The following is a 19446-nucleotide window of genomic DNA, read 5'->3' on the forward strand; positions in this document are numbered from 1 at the left end:
CGCCAGAGAAATTTGATAACTCAGCTTTATTTCTACGGATAGGCCTACCGTCCACACTAATCCGTCACGAAAACGGAGCTGTTCGAAAACGCCCTTCAAACCGGAGGAATTTGAAAACGCCGGCTTTGTGTTTTCGTGTGGGCGGAAAACATTTTGAAAACGAAGCTTTTCGAAAGCGAAGTTGTTACGATAATCGTGTATTCCATTGACCGAGTTTTCCTCAAACACAAATCCAAATGACCGGTGATTGTTGCGTTTTTAAATTCCTCCGGCGTAGTGTGGACAGAAGACATTTGATGTGTTTTCAGAGTGAAACTCCTCCGGCGTAGTCCGGACGGAGCCTAAGTAAGGTTAACGTATACCTCGTATACCTTTAAAGCACCTTTAGAGGTGTCTCGCGTCCAAGCAATGTAGCGCGTCCGGTTTAAACTGTAGATACCTGAAACCCCATATCAAATTAAAGCTTATAGAGCTGGCTATCACACTATACCAAGAATTTTGAAATGAAATTAACTGTCGAATTTTTCACGACCTTCTAATGTGAGCGTCCGAATCATCTTTTGGGTCCCTTTTGAAAGCTACAAGTCATAGTTAATTTGTTCGTTTGCCCTCAGATTTGGATAGTAGCTAGTTTGACATATAAACAACAAAACTGTGTCTGCGAATTTTTTATTTCAAAATTTTTTTTTTTTTCCTAGGACGATTTTTCTACGATCACTTCACATTTTGTAATCCTATTTCGAAAATGTTCTGTAACTTTTCACTGAAATTGATTATGGCAAATCGCAGACACTTTTTAGCGCTTTGAGTCCGGAAACTGAGGGACAATTTAAATAAGCGAAAAACAGAATTCGCTTTGACTTGTAGTCTTCAAAAGGTGGTTCGGACGCTGGCATTTAGAGGTCGTAAAAAATTCCACAATTCATTTTATTCCAAAATTATTGCTATAGTTTGATAGTCAGCTCTATGAAGTTAAGTTTGATATAGGGGTTTAGGTATCTACAGCTAAACCGGGCGTGCTACGTCGCTTGGACGCGAGACACCTCTAAAGGTATTCGGTAACGCTAGCCAATCATTTGGAACAATTTGTATGCTCCACACGCCTAGAAAATATATTGCACGTGGTTTCTTACAGTAATCCCAAGAATAATGAATCAACGTGGCCGAAACTTCAATTAACAAAATCGCATTTTCTAGTACTTGTGACGTTATTATGGTGTTGTCACCAAGAGGTAAATATTTGCACAAAAATTGTAATCGAAGTGGATTGGATCATAAGATTGTTAACGACGTGTGCCCCTGAACGTAAAATTGCAGCCAAAGCATTGAAGCGTTTACTAGAATGAACTTTGTGACGCAATTTCTGCACTTATAATCACCATTCATGTGCTTTGATGCAAAGCTTTTATCATTAAAAAGAGGGTTTAAAACTTATTCAGAAGAAGACGGTAAACAATACGTACTTACAAATTACGACGTTATTGTTTGCTTTTTTTTCGCGCTGTGTGACCGTGACACAGGGAACGTAGTTTTGAACGTAATTAAAGAAATATCTCATCAAGGGACGTATCTAAAGACAAAATTCAGTGGCGGATATTAGAGTTAAAACAAGTTTCCTGGGCTAGAGAGTAGTTCTAAAACAGAATGCGATAGGCAAAGAAGCCCAATTGTAAAATTGGAATTAAATTATTCGTACTTCGCCTGGAATGTTCTGCGTTTGTTTGTTAAACAAAAGATGTCATTACATGCAAAACACTGCGTGGACAACTGCAGATACAGAACGTGACTTCTCAACAAAAAAATGTTACAAAACAGACGCTCGTTTCGTGGGCTAAATTAATTGCGTTCGGTATCGGACAATGGCCAAAACGTATACGAGTCAAGTCGCAGTTTGAGAGAGATTTCAAGAGACAAATCTTATGTTTCATTAGTTACTAAGGCAATCATTAAGTTATTAGTATACTTCGCACTTCGCGACCATAGACAGTTCATTACTTTCACTAACTGTGGTCTTTGAAAGAAACCGCCTCCTTTGAAAGCAATTAGAGCTTGTGTTTACGACGGGTGAAGAACCTTGGTTACCAGAAAGAGGTTAAAAAAATTGAATTTCGTTCAGAAGGAACATGTTTGCCTTTGGAGAAACATTTGAAAGGACTCCCAAAGATTTCGCAGCTGAGAGAGCGCGTCTAAGGAAAGGAAAAGTGCTAGGGACAAGACAATCTATTGAACTGATTCAAACAAAGGAGAGTTTAGTTCTTCCTAACATAACAACTACACAACCAACACAAAACTGCAAAACAGCTTGTGAAAGTCGGAGGGAAGTAAGAGAAGCAATGAACGGACAAGAAAGGAAAACCATTCAACAGATCGCAAAACCAGGTCGGCTCCGAGACAGTGCGTATATGTCAGAAGAATTTGGAGGTAAATGCGCCGAAGACTTAGAAGGATTGTTTATATCTAAACTGAACTTTCAGAGCGGAAACGTAGACGATTCCCCCGAACTTTTCTCGTCAGGCTACGAAAAGAAACAAAGAAAACAACGGAGTCGTCTTTCGAAAACCGACAGTGGATTTTGCGAAGATTCTATCGATGAAACAGCTACACCGCTCTTCGTTGATTCTCCGAATGAGTCCGACAAGGTGTCGAACACTTCCAACAGTTCGAGATCGGAAACTTCACCTGATCACACGACAGGCAATCGTGTTTCGCGCAGTGAAAAGACACGGAGAATAACAATGGACTTCAAGACGATTTTAAACCGGGATAATAAAACTGTTGTAAGAAACACAGACAGGTTGACAACACGAGCTAATATGTGTGTTCAGTCGCAGCAATCCCTCCATGCAGATCTGGTAGCGTTTAAAAGTTTTTCAACTCATCACAATGGTGAAACGTCGAACTGCACTTTACAAACAAATGAACATTGTGTTAAACTAAGGGACGTTATCTTAAAGACCAGGCGAAATTCGTGTGACGGCGGAGCAATAAAGCAATCAGATACTTCACTGGCCGTTCTCAAAACCAGGCGCCGCCTTTTAGGAAAACGCAGTTCGGCCGGTCCACCGTTTCCTTTCACGGAACGGCGCGTTAACAAAGAACATGTAGTGGATATGAGCAGAGCGACTTGTAACTGCGGACAACGCCGAGTTGAATTCTCGGATCTTGAAAGACTGGATTTAAACAGGCAATGTATTAGCTGCCCTGTCGATTATGTGACTTCTCAACAGATTCAAGACAGAATTTCACCGCGCGACAATGAAAATCGTGCTGACTTAGTTTGCGCCGTGTCAACCTCTGGTTTGACGGAGAAAGTTTTGTTAGAAACATCGCAATCACAAGAAACTGTGGACGTTAATGTTAAATGCCAAGAGTGGCTAAACAGATGGCTTTTGTTTAATAATTCACCGCAAACTGCCGAAAGTTCATCAGCAGTTTCTTAAACTGTTATAAAAAGCCAGCAGAAGCAGAAAGCCAGTGAACGTGAAACAAAAACAAGCCGCTGACAAAAATATAATGTAAGCTTGAGCAAGTACAGTTTTGCCGTTGTAAAACTTTTTCTTTTTGCTATAACCTGCTTTGTTTAGCAAACTTGTCAAACTTAAACGTCTCTGTTAAATCGAGTTGCCTTGCATTGAGAAAAATCATTGATACATTACAACTCATACACTTAAGAACATACGGTAGTTTTGTCAATTCGCTCCCGTTGTGGTAGTCTTCTCGTTGCTCCACTTAAATTTTCTGTTTCAGAACTAATAAATAACGTCTAAAGATATGTTTAGTGTTTGTCACTTGCGTTCTTTTTCCCTTTTCCTCAAGAATTTTTATGACCTCTGTTGTCCTTTTTGTAGTAACTGGCTCTGCCCGTAAGCTAAAATGAATCGATACTTAATAAAATACGTGAGACTGTTATGACTCTCAAGCAAATTTACCCCATTAATCATCCCTTTGACTGTACTATTGACTTGTTAGCCACGGGTCAACAAACAGTGAGAGTCCAAGAGTTGAAGCCCGATTTCGGATACACGGCTCACCGACTCTCAGCTAGCGATAAGGTTGGATAAACAAGTAAAAACTCTGGACGAATCTCAAAGAAAATTGAACATGTTAAAACCAATTAACTAAATCGATGGCCATACGTGCCCGGGCGGTGTACTCCCATATAAAATGGACGGCGGTGCTCGTCAGAAATTTTGAAAAGAAACCCTAAGAGGTACCAAGATTCTGTTCAGTTTGTGAGCGTACCAAGTACCAATTCTAAAATAACACATTATCTCCTTTCATATTTTTTTCGGCTGAATACCCTAAAAAGTACCGCGAAACCTCCCGCTATGGACCTTTTGAGGCTAAACACCTTAAGAGGTAACAAAAACGCGTTTTTAACCCCCAAAAGGTACGACGAGCAGCCCCCGTCCTTTTTATATAGAAGTCCCCCCGGGCACACGTGTGAGCACCTCAAGAGAACGAGGGAGTTGTTGTGCAACTCTCGTCTTTGTTTGGGCCGGAGTTTACACCGCCACGTGACAGACTGACCCTGCAATTAGGAGGGACCGGGGTCTTTGGGTTCTTGAGCGGTACACAAACACTCTTCAACTGGGTGTATAAATGCATACAGGCTGTCAAGTTTAATGCTAGAGGAAACTCCGCAATGGGCTAGCGCACCACGTCCATATAATTTGACCCTGCCTACGTGCCATAACATACAAAATAAGAACTAGTTATACAAAGCTCTCGAGTGGAATACCATGGAGTATCCCACCAGTCACCTGTGTATTTTCTTGGTATACACACGAGTCTTTCATTCAAAAGCGTTATATAACAATTTAATACCACGTCATAGAAAATAGAGTGGCCAACACAAGCATTGGATGCAACACCGTCGAATATACAACGGCTTTCCTGTATTCTGATTGGCTGTATTTTTTTGTGGCATGGTATAAAGAAATAGAAAGGTAATGAATCTATATTCGGAACGAGTTATGGTTAGATAGATTGTCGTCTTTGACAGTTGAGGGACTTATATCTCAGTCGGGCTGGACTTCTTTTTCCAATTTGCGTATTCCAGTTTGCCTGTTTTTGTGGACAAATATCCACAAAAAATGTTAGTATTTTTTTTTTGTAAGTAGCAAGACAATTACAGGTAAATAGTTAAATAACTTCCCGCAAAAGTTATCGCTATCCAACAAAACTCATCTGTGGACAGTCAGCTACCATTCCTCGGTTTGATGTTCTACCATTCCGACGTTCCACCATTCCACTGTTCCACTGCTCCACCGTTCCATCGTTTCACTCTTTCACTGTTCCACCGTTCCACTGTACCACCATTCCACCGTTCCACTGTACCACCATTCCACCGTTCTACTGTCCCACTGTTCTACCGTTCCATCCTTTCACTGTCCCACTGTTCCACTGTTCCACTGTCCCACTGTTGCACCGTTGCACCGTTGCACCGTTGCACCTTTCCACTGTTCCACTGTTCCACTGTCTCAATGTTCCACCGTTCCACCGTTCCACCGTTCCACCGTTCCACCGTTCCACCGTTCCACCCTTCTTTATTTTAACACTCCACAGTTCCTGTTTTGTTTTGGGAGCCAGAAGTTGGCCAGCGGTACTCCGCACGTGGCTAAATTCAACATGGCGGCCGCAGTTGCTGGAAGTCAACTGTTTTGTCCGTTTCGGGCTCTTGGATTTGTGGCAAACCACGTTCCCTTGACCTTACAAACACAAGGAACAGAGACCCTTGTTACTACTGCTGTCGGATCGGCCTTTCATGTCTATAATGTAGGTTAATTTTCTGTCGTTTCTTAACTCAGCTTTACTCCACGTGAAAGTTTGTAGATCGCCTGGGTAGATCGCCTTTCTTGTTGGGTCTTGGTGAGATTTGTTACTTTTATTACTTTGCAGTGTGCCAAGCTAAACCTGCTCTTTGTTGGTAAGTTAGATGTGGTCTTGAGAATAAGGAAAATTCTTGTGCCATCAGAATGCTTGCATCTAAACTTCACCTACATGTGGTGTTGTGTTATTAGTAGATGACATTTACTTTTCTGTACTTTCACAGGATTGCTGAAATCTGGTGAAATAACATGTTTATTATCGCATGGAGACTTGGTGATCACAGGTTCTGGAAATCAAATTATTTCCTGGAAAAGAGGAAAACAGGTTTGTTTCGAAAATTACATAAATTTGGTACTATTTTTTATTTATACATAAAACAATAGTGTGTACGATCGTTGTAATCAAATTAAAGCTATTGAGCCGTACTTTCTGTGGTACTGTGTATTATGCAGTGTAAGGAGGTTCTACATCTCAAGATTGTGAATAAAAATTGCATGTAGGCAGTATGTTTATTTAATTCTGACTGGTTTTCATTGTGTAGTTTTGTAAGGAACTCCCACACTCTGGAATAATTAAGTTTCTCACGTTTCTTTAAATGTTTTAATTTGGTCATACCAACCCCCACCACCACTCCCAGGAGATTCCAATCCCTTCTGTAGGGGTAGTATGGATATTTTCTGGAGCAGCCCAAAATTTAGATTTTCTTTCCTAATACCAGCAGTGTATTATTTACTGCTTAAGATTATGTGGTTGTGTTTTTCTTGAGATATATGTATGTTATTTTTGTTAGGTGGCTGTATTTGAGGGACACAAGAGTAACATCCACTTTATTTTTTCATTTGGTTCACATTTAATTTCTGTTGATGAAGAAAGCACAGTCAGAGTGTGGATTGTTGAAACAACAGGTACAAAGTATATTGTGTCTACAGGAAACAGTGGCACCCTTATATGATAAACCCCTTTAAAACAAAGTCTAGGATATAAGGAAAGACAACCTTCAGTCTGGTGAAAGTTTCAAATAGGAAGAAAGGTCAGAACCCCAGTAAGGTTTACATGTATGGCACGATGTTTCCTTATTGTAAATGGCAATACCAAGTGAATGCTAATTAATTCAGTAGTTGTGTAGCTATAGTAACAAGGTAGTGCAAATAAAGTCATATGTGTTACATGGACACTGTATTGATCAAAATTAAATTTTAATTTGCAGAATTATACCTTGAGATGGAGTTTAATTCCCAAAACTTTTACGTCACATGTTTGATGCACCCCAGTACGTATCTGAATAAGATCTTACTGTGTAGTCGACAAGGCCAGATGCAACTTTGGAATATCAAAACAAAGTAGGTTTACAGTTGCCTACTTCTTAGGCCTCTATTATTTTTGTCGCAGTCAATGCATTTTGGGCAATGTGCTATGAGAGGAAAGGAAGCTTTCACCAGCTGTTCACCTCTGTTATGTCACCAAAATCTATTGACTGTGAAGGGCTGGAGGAAACCAGACAGGTACTAGGCAAGGTCCACACTTTTTCCTGACAGATGTGTCAATAATTTAATCACCTTCTTATGCCATTAACCAAGTCATAGAAAGATTTCGTTGCCATGACATTTTGCGGGTGCTTTAAATAAAAGAGAGTATTAGGATTTCAGAAATGTGGTTGATGGCCGGATTAATGGGGTTTCCTTATAAAAAAAGGGATGCATGTTTCACCAGGGTGATAATAATTGGCTGTGATGATGAGGTGACCATATTCATGAGTTGACTGTAAGGTGTGGTTTCACTGTACTGATATAAACAGAAAATAGATATTGTGTGACCCTGTTGCATCATAATTATGTAAAAGGAATATAGAGTCTGTCAATAAGTGAAGCTGGCTGACTGGTATTACACCAACACTTAACTCCAGTTTCTGTAACATGCAGAGACTAGAAACAGTATTGCATCTTCTCTTGTATGTATTAATAATTTTTCCTTTTTTGTGAGAAATAATTATTTTGTGTAAAGATTGGATTTCTGTATTTTGTTGTCATTGTGTACATGTATTTTCATCAATATGTTACATCAGTGTTTGTCATTATTTAGTTTGCATCAATGTTAATTTATGTCTTATCCAGCAAACTCATTTACACATTTTCTGGATGGTCAGAGTCCATAATATCAGTCGAACAAGTAAGTATAATAATATTGCGTTTTGCTTCTTAAGATAACATTTGGTTTTTTCCTTTCATTTTCAAATTTATATCAAGAATAAAACCAAGGAAAAGGATCAAGTAATACATCAGATGATGTAGGGACTTGCTTTTAATTAAAAGATATCTCAGTAATAGTGCCTCTGGAAAATATTCATGACAAAAATAGAATTTATAAAGCAACCATGTCACAAATATTTGTGACTGAATTGGTTTACAGATTTACAATGAAATTGATACCATTTAGATATTTCTTGTATCACCAGGCTCCCGCAGTGGATGTAGTAGGTGTGGGCTTGCAGAGTGGCAAGATCATCCTCCATAACCTCAAGTTTGATGAAGTTGTTATGAGTTTTCATCAAGATTGGGGCCCAGTCACTGCTCTGACGTTCAGAACAGGTATTATTGCTACAACAAAGGTTGAAGTTAATGTCTGTTTTGAAAAATCAAATTGATTGATCAGGAGTGACCTGCCAGATCCTACCTCTGATTTCTATAGCATGGCATGACCATGCATGTAATGGCTAACCCCCCCTGATTTGATTGCCAGTCCATCTTAAGTCACCCAGATTAAGTGGTCCAGGTCGCCCAGGCTGGCATCATTGTAGCTGTTGTGTTTTTTGGGCAAGGCATTTCATTCTTGCAGTGCCTCTCTCCACTCAGGTCTATAAATGAGTTCTGGGGAATTAATTGCTTGAGATAACCCTGCAATGGATCAGCATTGGTGGAGTGGAATCTCTTCTACATGTAGTTTACATAAACCAATGATAATATTTTTGCCTTTACTAAGGCTTGCAAAGAGGGTGCCACAGGGAAGTCAAAATGGAATATCTAGTCACTTAAAAGCAAATTCCATACTATATTTTTTTCCTTTAATTTAATTTTATTTTGTGTTATGCTTTGCAGATGGTAACCCTTTCATGGCTTCAGCCAGCACAGAAGGCCATATTGCCCTTTGGGACTTGGAAAAACGTCAACTTTCAAGTACCTTGCGTGATGCTCATAAAGGCTCTGTCTGCGGCATGAAATTTCTTTCTTCTCAACCCCTCTTGGTCACCAACGGCCCTGATAACTCTTTAAAGGTAAAATTGCTCCTCGTTATAAATCTGGTTGGCTTATATAATCCATTTGTTCATTATATTTATGAATCACTAATTTTAAAACTCAAGGATATACAGTCTAACTCAGCTTATGAGTGGCCTGCTAAATATACCTGAATATCTTGATATTATGGTTGTTGAGAAGAGGGGGAATTTTCCTCCCTTGTCCCTTAGATCCTTACAGGAGTAGGTCGCGGGGGGGGGGGGGGGGGGGGTGGAGGGAGAGTGCTTGTCCTCCCTGGCCCATCCCCTATTTTCGCTTGCCCCAACAGTGATTGATGTACAATTTCTACCTCACATCCCTCATACCCCTAGTAACAAAATTACCAATGAAAGAAATGTCCTCTAAATTATGTATACAAAATCTCCCCACTTGTTCTAAATAAGAAATGCGTGGATTCTGAGGTCATACAGCAAGGGGGCTTGACATGCATGTTTCCTTGGCAACATACTTCTGCTTAATGTTTCTTATTTAATATTAGGTGTGGATATTTGACCAGCCTGATGGGAGTGGCCGGCTCTTGAGGTCACGCTCAAGTCACAGTGCCCCACCCACTAAAGTGCGCTTCTATGGCAGCCGTGGAGTTGACATTCTTAGTGCAGGTATATTGCAGTTATCCCGTAGTAAGATGTAGAATAGATGCATGGAAGTTAATACGATTAAGAGAAAGATGAAGAAGTCTGTTCAAAAGAAAGTTAGTATGTTCACCATATTAGTAATCTTTATGAAGTCAAGTTGGTGATTTTATTACAAAGAGTTGAAAATTGAGACTTAGGCCTAAGGCAAACGTTGATTCCAAGTCATGTCGAATAAATTAAAAATAGGTGTGACAAAGAGTCGACTTAATTCCAGCGTGGTAGCAAACGTCGAACCTGCGTCGATCCTATTTCACAAGTTGCACTTCATTAAAACATGGGAATAAGCATGTGTCCCTGTCCTATTCACTCGATGTGCGACTAGTTACTGCTAGGACTTGCTAGCGAAATGCCAAAAATCTTCTCTTCAGACAACGGTAGACCCATCGCAGCTCTCTTTAGGTCCCTGTCATAACAACACTACTAACAAACACAGTTACACGACTTACACTACTAACAAATGCAGTGACGACAAGGGGCAAAGAAAAAAAGAAGAGAAATAGATAGTTATCATTACAGCTTGAGGTTGTACTATAAAAACATAAAAAACAGACCAAAGGCATGTGGTAAATTAAAGGTAAAATGAGTTATTTTTGTACAGCGCGTGCTCGTCAGGGGGGAAAATAGCGTTTGGCAGATGGAGGAGTATGTATTTTTGTGACGTTTGCCCAGTCCATCACATTTAAATCAATTATTTTGTAATTTGCATGATTTATAAATTGAGTTCAGCACGTGTTTAGAGCGGCATTTGCTGAAACGCCGAACCACTGTCGCATTATCCGACTTGGCGAGTCGAACCTATGCTAGAGTTTAACCAATTGAGTCGAATTTAATTGCAGCAAATGTCACATCATTCATGCGCCTATTTCAAAATTAATAGGTTCGACGAATTAAATTCAACTAAGATTTGACGTTTGCCCTAGGCCTTATAGTTACAGACAGGAATGAGAGACTTTTTCGATTTGTGAGATTTGCCCTCTGGAAAAAGAGAAACTTTTATGGAATTTACCGGCCTTTAGGCTTGTAATATAATTTAAAATGTATGCTGATCATGTTCCTGGGAATCAGCTTTTGTCTTTAAATTGACCTTTTTGTAATATACTCATGAAATATTCTTTTAAGTTGTTCAAGGTCTAAGAGTATCTGGTTTAAAAAAGTATGTAAACTTCATATAAAGGTTACCTATTTTGGGGGATATGAGCTGAATTCTCATCCCAACAGGACACATCCACTAATAGGAGGTTTGACTGTACTGGTATTTTAAGGGACACAACAAGCATAAATATTTAACGTCAATAATGTGCATTGTTTACAAGGTTTGGACAGGAGTTTGAGGTTTATATCCACTATCAAAGATGCACGAAGCTGTGAATTATCTCAAGGTAAATTATGTATTCAACATTTTGCACATAGTAACAAATCACCTCTGTTTCATGTTGACTAAAAAGTGTTTTCTAACTTGATGTGTCTGCATATCCTTTTTAGGTTCACTGACAAAGAAATCCAAGAATCGAGGAGTGCAGATGGAGGAGTTGAAGTTAGCACCGATTGTTGACTTTGCTTTTGGTACGTAAATATAGGTTATTGAGTGTGAGGTCAAGATGGCTGGATATTGGCCAAGTTCTTTTTGCATGTTTATGGATCAAGATGGAGTCGACAGAACAAGGCCAATATCCAGTCATCTTTACTGAACAAGCTTGGTCAATAAAGGATTTAGTATATGGAAAAAGAACACTTTTCTTGTTGGACCCAGCCAGTAATCCTGAGTGGGCAAGATGGTGCTAGCCAATCACATTGCCCACTTATGGAGCTAGGCAAATTATAAAGGTTGAAAATGTACAGAAGTCTACACTTGGCCCACTTGTACCATGTGAGCTTATCCCAGTTGCTATAGCATTAATTGCTACCCATCCTGGATAGATGCTGCAACAGTCTATCCCAGATTCCTTTTCCTTCCCCTATCATTTTGTCAAGTTGCACTAACAGCTTCCAGTATCCGTCCATTCCCCTGGGTGGAAACAGGCACAATGTACAGTACACACTGTCTTGCCAAAAAAAAAAAAAATTATAAGTACACAACACAGTGACTCCAACCAGGCCTATACTATCCTGCGCTTTTCAATTAAAAGGAGCACGTACCCTAAGTGGTACCATTTTCACAATTATTGTGAAAATTTGAAACATAACACCCAATAGACCTTTTTACACACTCAGGTGATTATCTGTTGTGTTTTTTGTTTTGTTTTGTTTTGTTGTGTTGTGTTTTATTCTGTTGTGTTGTCATGTGCTGTGGTTTGTGGTGTTGTATTGTATAGATACAAAGAAATTGCTGTGTAAATCACAACAACAATTACAAAAAAATGTGCCTTGAAACATGTGCAGTTAAAATCACTGTCAGTGCCTTACATGTACATACCCCCAGATCTTGAAAGAGTATTGATTCTGCTGTATTGTAGAGGAAGCTCGTCAAAGTGCATGGGACAACATAGTGACTTGTCACCGAGGAGATAAGCAAGCAAGGACGTGGAGCTTTCAAAGAAAGTGCATTGGTACACATCACCTGGAGTCACATGCAGCTGACAACAAGGCTGGACCTGTTATGGTGCGTATGCTTCCTGTTTTCCTATCTGGAAATGACAAAATGACCAGATTAAGCCAGTTTGAACTTCTATGAGAAGCTCATAGTCAGTGACATGTACATGTAGCTTAAGAATTGCAGTTGTTTTGTCCAATGGTGATTCACCCAGACAGAATAGTGAATGAACTAATGCATGGTTAATTGATGAATAGAAAAAGGAAATGAATAAATAATAATTTCATTGTGCCCACAATTTGATCTTTTTCACTTGGTATGCTGAAAGAACAAAAAATAATCAAAACTTCAGTCAGCTCAAACCCTGAAATGTTTTCAGGGCAAAACGACTGCTTCAAGTTGTAAGGAAAAAAGCAATTGAATTAAGATGAATACCCACACCATGTAAATTCTCACAATGTGTATCAGCAGACTACAGCCATGAGTTCCTGTGGTAACTTTGCCATTACTGGGGATGCCCATGGTCACGTGGACATGTTTAACATTCAGTCAGGGATTCACAGGGGATGTCTGGGGACTCCAAAAGGTTGGTTGCTCTTACAAAAGCTTTGCTCGCCCCCCTGGCCCCCCTCACCCTCTTTGCCCCCTCGCCCCCCCTGGTCCCCATGCGTTTCAAAACAAGGATTTCATGTTACATACCTTTATGAGGAAAATAAAAGTATCAAGGTACAAACATTGGTATAAAAAGTAAAATTGTCATGTTTGCTATTTCAGTGTGTTATTAAATTTAAAATGAGCGACAATCAATGTAAAACTCCACAGAAAAATTCAAGATCTGTCTTGACAAACGGTAATTAACAGAATGAAATTATGCATATGGAACATACACACTGCCAAGATTATGTCTTCTCAAGGTTTCTGTCCGTTCATATTCTGCAAGGGGAAAATCTCTTGCTGACTACCAAGGACAATACAAATCAGGAGTGAACGACAGGGGCTAGGACCTGTGCTATCAATACTGCGTTATTTTTTTTATTTTTTAATTTAAGGACGGTGCCTACTTTTGATAGTGTGCACACATTCTACGCATCACACAAGGCATGGTTTAAGTGCCACGTGTGTGCTAGGGTTGACAGTGACGGAATCAACTATGCTACCAAGTGCGAGAAATGCAATTGTTTTACTTACTGGAGAGGTGACAGGAAAAAATGTAACGGGCACCGTAAAAGTTTTCTAAAAAGATTAATAACTTTCCAAAACGCATGGTTACACCTAAATTTTATGTTATGATATGGAAGTGATAAGCCTATTCAACACGTGATTAGTTTCTTTTCTGGTTGTGAGCAAAAGGTTTTTACACTGTATTTTAGCTGACCCCAAGGAAGGCTGTCAGAGATGCTAAAAGCGCTGTTGCAATGATTTTGTTATTAAAAACATATCAAAAATGGTTTTTATGTTACCATTCACCATGCAGTTTTAAGATCTTTATAAAATTTGTTTGCTTTTCTGCATGTAAAGGCAAATTCTAAGGAAATCTGTTAAGAAATATCCTTTTCTTCTTTTTTTTCAGAATCAAGGCTAATTATCTCGAAAAAATGCGTAGCTACCCCCAGTTTTCTTTGTGGATTCCAATAGCCCTTGCAAAGATCTACTTTTTCTGGGTGGTCCTAACCTGGCACAAAAACCATTGTGTTTAGTAGGCACTGTCCTTAAATGCTACAAACACATTACAACACATATTACAGTATCTAAATTAACGTTGTAGTACTGAGACTACATAAAGAAGTGTTACTAAACTAATCAATTGACCGAGCAAAAACATATAATTGTTACAAGGTGTTTCGCTGGATATGAAAAAAAAAAACAGATAAATAACTTGGATTTTGCCACCCTCACCACCCTCTCTGCCCTCTCCACCCTCTCCATTCTTGCCACCCTCTCCATTCTCGGCACCCTTGAGACCCTCTCCACCTGCACCATGTTTGCCATGTTTTCCATCCTCGCTACCCTCCTTACCTAATGTATTATCGGTTTTAATCCACTCATTCAAATCTTTCCTTCATTTTGATTTCAGCTCACAATGGTCATGTGAGAGGCGTGGCTATTGACAGCCTCAATCAACAAGTCATTACTGCCAGTGCTGACTGCAGTCTAAAGGTACGTCTCCTCAATGATCGGTGCTAAGAAAAAAACTGAAGGAAGAAGAAATGATATAAATTTGTTAAAATGGCATAGCAAACTATTTAAAACTGTAAATGTTAATTTTTTAACGAAGATCATGGAATTTTGACAGTACAAATGTAGGTCAAAATCTTTTTGGGTTTAAGCATTTAGGTTTTTTCCGTGTTCTTTTGGAAAACGGATCCTTTTAATTTTCTTTAGCTGCACTCAATTTTTCAGCCTATTTCAACCTCTTTGAACACTGGGTTAAGCTCAAATCAGAACTGGTCACTCAAGTTCCCGTGGGAAATTTCAGGCAACTATTTATATCTTTAGCTTTTAGAAAATGCAAAAAGGACAGTAATATGTGTGAAGTTATTATTAAAAACTGAAATTGCTGGATTTCCTATCGAATTTCGTCTTTATATTGGCGAATTTTAACTGCATTTCTCGCTTTTGTTGTCTTTACTGTACTGCGTAGAAACATATTACCTAATTCGCTTCATGTTTTCTTGTTTTCAGTTCTGGAACTTTAAAACTCGAAAACTCCTTCAGATGTTAACATTTGAAGTACCCATTACCCAGATTTTATTACACAGAGACAGGTAAAACTTGTACTACAAGACAGCAATTTACTTATATGGGGCCACGCACTTTATTTCCACCCTTTTTACACTGAGAAGCTCAACTATAGCACAAAAACCTCCCATTGTTGTTGTCTCGCTCTCCTGGGAATAAACTGAGCCCCCGGTTCCCCCTTGTCGAAGTTGCTCAGCAACATGCGGTATTCTCCTTGCGTAATGCTGGCGTAACTGTCTGCGGAGTACTCTTGCTGTGTTTTAATTGGAGAACGGGAAATGGGAAACCCTTAAAGTGCTCCAATGACATTTTGCCATAAATAGAACCTTTGGTTTGGCTTCAGAATCTTTTAGATGCCGCCATTTACTTGATTAAGCGCCGCCGCCGCGATAAATTATAAGATTTGCCCAAGACATAAACACGTTTAGCCAATGAGAAACAGGCATTATTCAAGAAATTTTTCCAGAAATAAATGGGTAAACTTAAAGGTGTTGTTAGCTTGCAAGGAAGGGTGAAAATTGAAATAAGTGCTTTGGGACCTCAGCAGAGGAAATACCGTATCGTCTGTTTAAATCATCTAAAATGTATGTTTTTATTTCTATTTTTCATGCAGTTCGTTACTGGCAGTTTCTTTAGACGATTTCGAAATACAAATTGTCGATATAGATATGAGGCGTATTGTTAGGATATTCCGTGGACACACGAACAGAATTACTGACATGGTGAGTGGACATAGTAAAGGTACATAGTACACCCGTGTAATGAATCAGTAATGAATAATTAATTATTGGACGAGGTTGGGCAAAATATTGAGATTTGTCAGCAGATCAATTATTTGCATAAGTTGAAGGCTGCGACAAATAATTGATCTGCGAGACACTGACAAATCACGATATTTTGCGATAACCGAGTTCGATAATTGTTTTATCATTCGATCATTAAGTTTGTATCCATATTTAAATCATTCTCTGACAGTTCAGGGAAGCGATCTGCCATTTTCACACAAAAGCGTAATTAAATTAATCTCGCATGAACAGAACATTATTTGCAGCAAAAAACATTTAGAGCAGAGCATTATTTGTAGGCAGTTATTTGCAGGTCATGTGGTGGGCTCACGGCTAAAGAAAAGGAAGAAAAAATGCATCAAATGATAATGTACAGTAAATATCCGAAGCAGATTAATAAAACTGGCTTATTTCAGCGCTGTTTTACCCCTAAGGTCCTCAAAGTTTCAATCCCTTTTTGATGCAAAACTCAAAATTTGCATCCCTATCTGCGTTACAGCCTTAGTAATGATTTTACACTGATCGCGAAACTGCGGTAAACTTTTTTCCTGGCCTTTGACCCAGTTTCGTCAATGAGTGTCAAAGCCTTAGCGAGGCCAAGGGCGAGAGTGAGTCTCACCTCTCCCCAGCTCTCTATCTTTATTAAGTTCAGCTCGTCCACACAAAGGTTTAGCCCTACAAACTCATTCTACATTCTTACTCACATACATTCACAGTTTAGCAGTCTGAAGCAAAATTGTAGATCTCTAGTAGTGATCTGTTTTGAAATTGTTGGTAATTCCATTTTCTTATTCAGGCTTTTAGCCCAGACTCCCGTTGGTTAATCACGGCGTCGATGGATGCGAGTGTGAGGACCTGGAATCTACCAGCTGCTAGGTAAGGAACTGACTATGTTATAGATTTATGCTAGTAGGTGATGCTCATCTAGACGATCTCAAGTGGAAGTGAAAGGATTGTTTTGTTTAAAAGTTGTACAGCTCCTCCTTAAGAATTCAACTTTTCACTTTGGCCCGAAGAAAAGCTCAGTCAATTAAATAGGAGAGCATGTCAGGGCGATTTCCACTTGACCAAAAATTCCACTTTGAATGTTTGGAAATTTTCAGTAGCGAATGAAGAAGGAGTTCTGCAATTCTTTTGTTGAACAAATGTGGCTACAATTAATAATGACTTTTATAATAACTTGATATTGAAGTCAAGATGGCTTCAAAACATCAATGTAATTTTTCAGTCAATCTTTGTCGTAAAAAAATCCCCTTAATACTACCAACTTGTTAATATGGCCAGGGATCACCTGTGTGCGTTTGAGTCAGGTGTCCCATAAAGACTACGCTTATCTCCTGTGTGTTGTGTTCTTGGGCAAGACATTTTACTCTCACAGAGCCTTTCGCCACCCAGGTAAATAAATGGGTATGGTGGAAAAGCCCTTCTTTTTGCACCATCTTATGGCGATGTTTTTTTGTCCAGACTTATAGACTGCTTCTTATTGGGGTCACCTGTAACCAGTTTGGCCATGTCGCCAACAGCAGACTTCCTTGTCACCACGCATGTAGATGATCTTGGCGTGTATTTATGGTAAGTAATATGCCGTTTAATTCTGTTAGTAAGCACCTCCCTGAAAATAGGCCCCCTTGAAAAATCTTAAGCTTGATTTCGACTCGATATTTATGCTGCTGTATTCATGGCTGACCTGCCCAAACATTTCTAGAAACTGGGCAGCAATATCTCCTTGAGAAAATCCTCTCCAATGTGTTTATCTTATTACATGTCAGGTCCAATAAAACACTGTATGATGACATATCGTTGATTCCTCTTCCTGCGGACTATCAGCCATCTGTTCAACAACTCCCTGGTACAGGGACTGGGCTTGACAAAGGTAAGATGAGGGGACAGATTATGCATGTAACATGAAAGACGTTTAAGATCAACACTAGCTCTGAGAATTTCTTGTAAAATTGTTCTGGAAAAACCTCACGATTTTGATAACTTTTGAACAGAGCTCAGTCACGGTATTTTGAGTTATTTTGGCCATGTACAAAATTACCTTTAAATTGGAGAAAACCGAAAATAATAGTTCACTAAGATAGAAAACCACCAAAGAGATAATAATAAACCATAAAGGAACAAAGATGGTTGATGATGGACAAGATTAACACAGATTACAAACAACGAACTTGACAAATTTAGGCTAAACTTTTCAAGACGCACAAACCTGTAGGAAATAAATCGCCAATCGCTAATCATCTAAAGGTTTCAGTTGAACTGAGCAAAAGCCTTCTAGAAATTGAAGAAATAACTTATTAATTGAATAATAGCTTATCCAGGGGAAATGCATGTAAATAAATTTTCCACATTCTGTAGAATTTGGCGACGAAAAGGAATCAGCGACCACAGGTGGAGAGGATAAAACCCCTGCTGCTGTCAACACGGCAAGTTATAAGAGCCCTGATCAACTATCAGATGAGCTGGTGACATTGTCTCTTTTGCCTCAATCAAGATGGCGACATCTTACCAGCTTAGAACTTATAAAGGTAACTTGATTTTGCAGCCATTGTTGTTACCCACCCTCCCCTCCCATGCAGAACTAAGGTGCCTCTTGTTAGCAAATTTAAACTTCCACTAGAACATCAGAAAGAGATGTTTTAGGATTTTCCCTGTTTTAGGCAAGTGGTCCAGTTATTTGTGATGCTGTTTCTGTGCTGTCGGCTTAAAAGAGCACCACCCAATTTTTGCCAATAAGTACTGAATAGGGAACAATTTAGAGCAGTTTTCAATTGACTAGCAAAACTAGTTTGTCAAGCTCTGCAATTGTGTTCAGAAAACATGTGCAACGTGGCTGACCAATCAGAGCTTTCATGCGGTTTTCGCAACCAATGGCGACTCAGCTCACGCTCATTTTTCCCGCGCTTGACGCTGGTTGACTGCTTTGTGCTTCACTTTGTGATTGGTTCATTGCATTATAGTAGCTACTTGTCCTGTGATTGGCCAGATTCGATAACTTTAGTTTTGGATTTATGAGAGGCGTTGGAAAACCGCCGCTAGTGACCAGGATAACCTTGACTTCTTTTTCAGAAAAGAAACAAGCCAAAAGAGCCGCCCAAAGCACCAAAAGCTGCGCCGTTTTTTCTACCCACCACACAAGAACTAGTTCCTAAATTTCTTCAAACTGATGAAGATCAACCAGATGACACGGTGAGTTATCCCAGCCAGGCAAAGTTATATTACTCTCTGGTATTTGGTTTTCATTGCAACCAAGCAACAAATGCGTTTTTGTCATCTCCCTGTCAAACACGAGTAAAGATAATGTTGTATCTGTGGGTAACAAAGAAAGAGATAGCGGGGAACAGGAATCATGGTCCACCAAGACGTGACATTTGGTGTTCTGGAGGGCCTTTGCAGAGAGACCCTTTTCAAGACGCACATATGGGCTGAATATTATTGCATTGTGTCTTAACATACATGTATGGAAGACTCGGTTGGTAACTGTTTAGCGCTGGCTTTGGACTCCTGATCGAGTGCTCTGGGTTCAAGTCCAGGCCAGGTTATGATATTGTGTTATTGAGAGAGAAAACTTTCTCTTTGCTTACCTTACCGTGCTTTCACAGGAGGTCAAGTCCAAGATACTGAACATGACTCAG

The 19446-nt window shown here is 39.4% G+C and overlaps 2 protein-coding genes across 2 annotated transcripts in view; both read left to right on the forward strand.

Annotated features, from left to right (window-relative positions):
• Positions 1 to 30: 30 nt before the first annotated feature.
• LOC145468891 (uncharacterized) lies at positions 31 to 3464 on the forward strand. The gene has a single exon (XM_081452602.1). The coding sequence runs from the start codon at positions 2124 to 2126 to the stop codon at positions 3438 to 3440; it is 1317 nt and encodes a 438-aa protein (XP_081308728.1). The 5' UTR covers positions 31 to 2123; the 3' UTR covers positions 3441 to 3464.
• A 274-nt stretch (positions 3465 to 3738) lies between these two features.
• Positions 3739 to 19446, forward strand: part of LOC145468874 (WD repeat-containing protein 36-like) — an 18479-nt gene continuing 2771 nt past the window's right edge. Inside the window, exons 1-22 of the mRNA XM_081452576.1 lie at positions 3739 to 5778; positions 5902 to 5929; positions 6056 to 6156; positions 6623 to 6737; positions 7040 to 7172; positions 7944 to 7998; positions 8285 to 8417; positions 8925 to 9100; positions 9601 to 9721; positions 11071 to 11136; positions 11240 to 11320; positions 12211 to 12356; positions 12759 to 12873; positions 14362 to 14444; positions 14970 to 15052; positions 15640 to 15748; positions 16608 to 16687; positions 17276 to 17383; positions 17581 to 17684; positions 18170 to 18339; positions 18881 to 19000; positions 19414 to 19446. The exon at positions 19414 to 19446 is cut by the window's right edge and continues 58 nt beyond it. Coding sequence (XP_081308702.1) covers positions 5632 to 5778; positions 5902 to 5929; positions 6056 to 6156; positions 6623 to 6737; positions 7040 to 7172; positions 7944 to 7998; positions 8285 to 8417; positions 8925 to 9100; positions 9601 to 9721; positions 11071 to 11136; positions 11240 to 11320; positions 12211 to 12356; positions 12759 to 12873; positions 14362 to 14444; positions 14970 to 15052; positions 15640 to 15748; positions 16608 to 16687; positions 17276 to 17383; positions 17581 to 17684; positions 18170 to 18339; positions 18881 to 19000; positions 19414 to 19446 — 2307 coding nt within the window. The 5' untranslated portion in view covers positions 3739 to 5631. The remainder of the gene's footprint in view (positions 5779 to 5901; positions 5930 to 6055; positions 6157 to 6622; positions 6738 to 7039; positions 7173 to 7943; positions 7999 to 8284; positions 8418 to 8924; positions 9101 to 9600; positions 9722 to 11070; positions 11137 to 11239; positions 11321 to 12210; positions 12357 to 12758; positions 12874 to 14361; positions 14445 to 14969; positions 15053 to 15639; positions 15749 to 16607; positions 16688 to 17275; positions 17384 to 17580; positions 17685 to 18169; positions 18340 to 18880; positions 19001 to 19413) is intronic.

This window comes from Orbicella franksi, chromosome 14 (genome assembly GCF_964199315.1).
Source record: "Orbicella franksi chromosome 14, jaOrbFran1.1, whole genome shotgun sequence".
NCBI classification, from domain to species: Eukaryota; Metazoa; Cnidaria; class Anthozoa; order Scleractinia; family Merulinidae; genus Orbicella; species Orbicella franksi.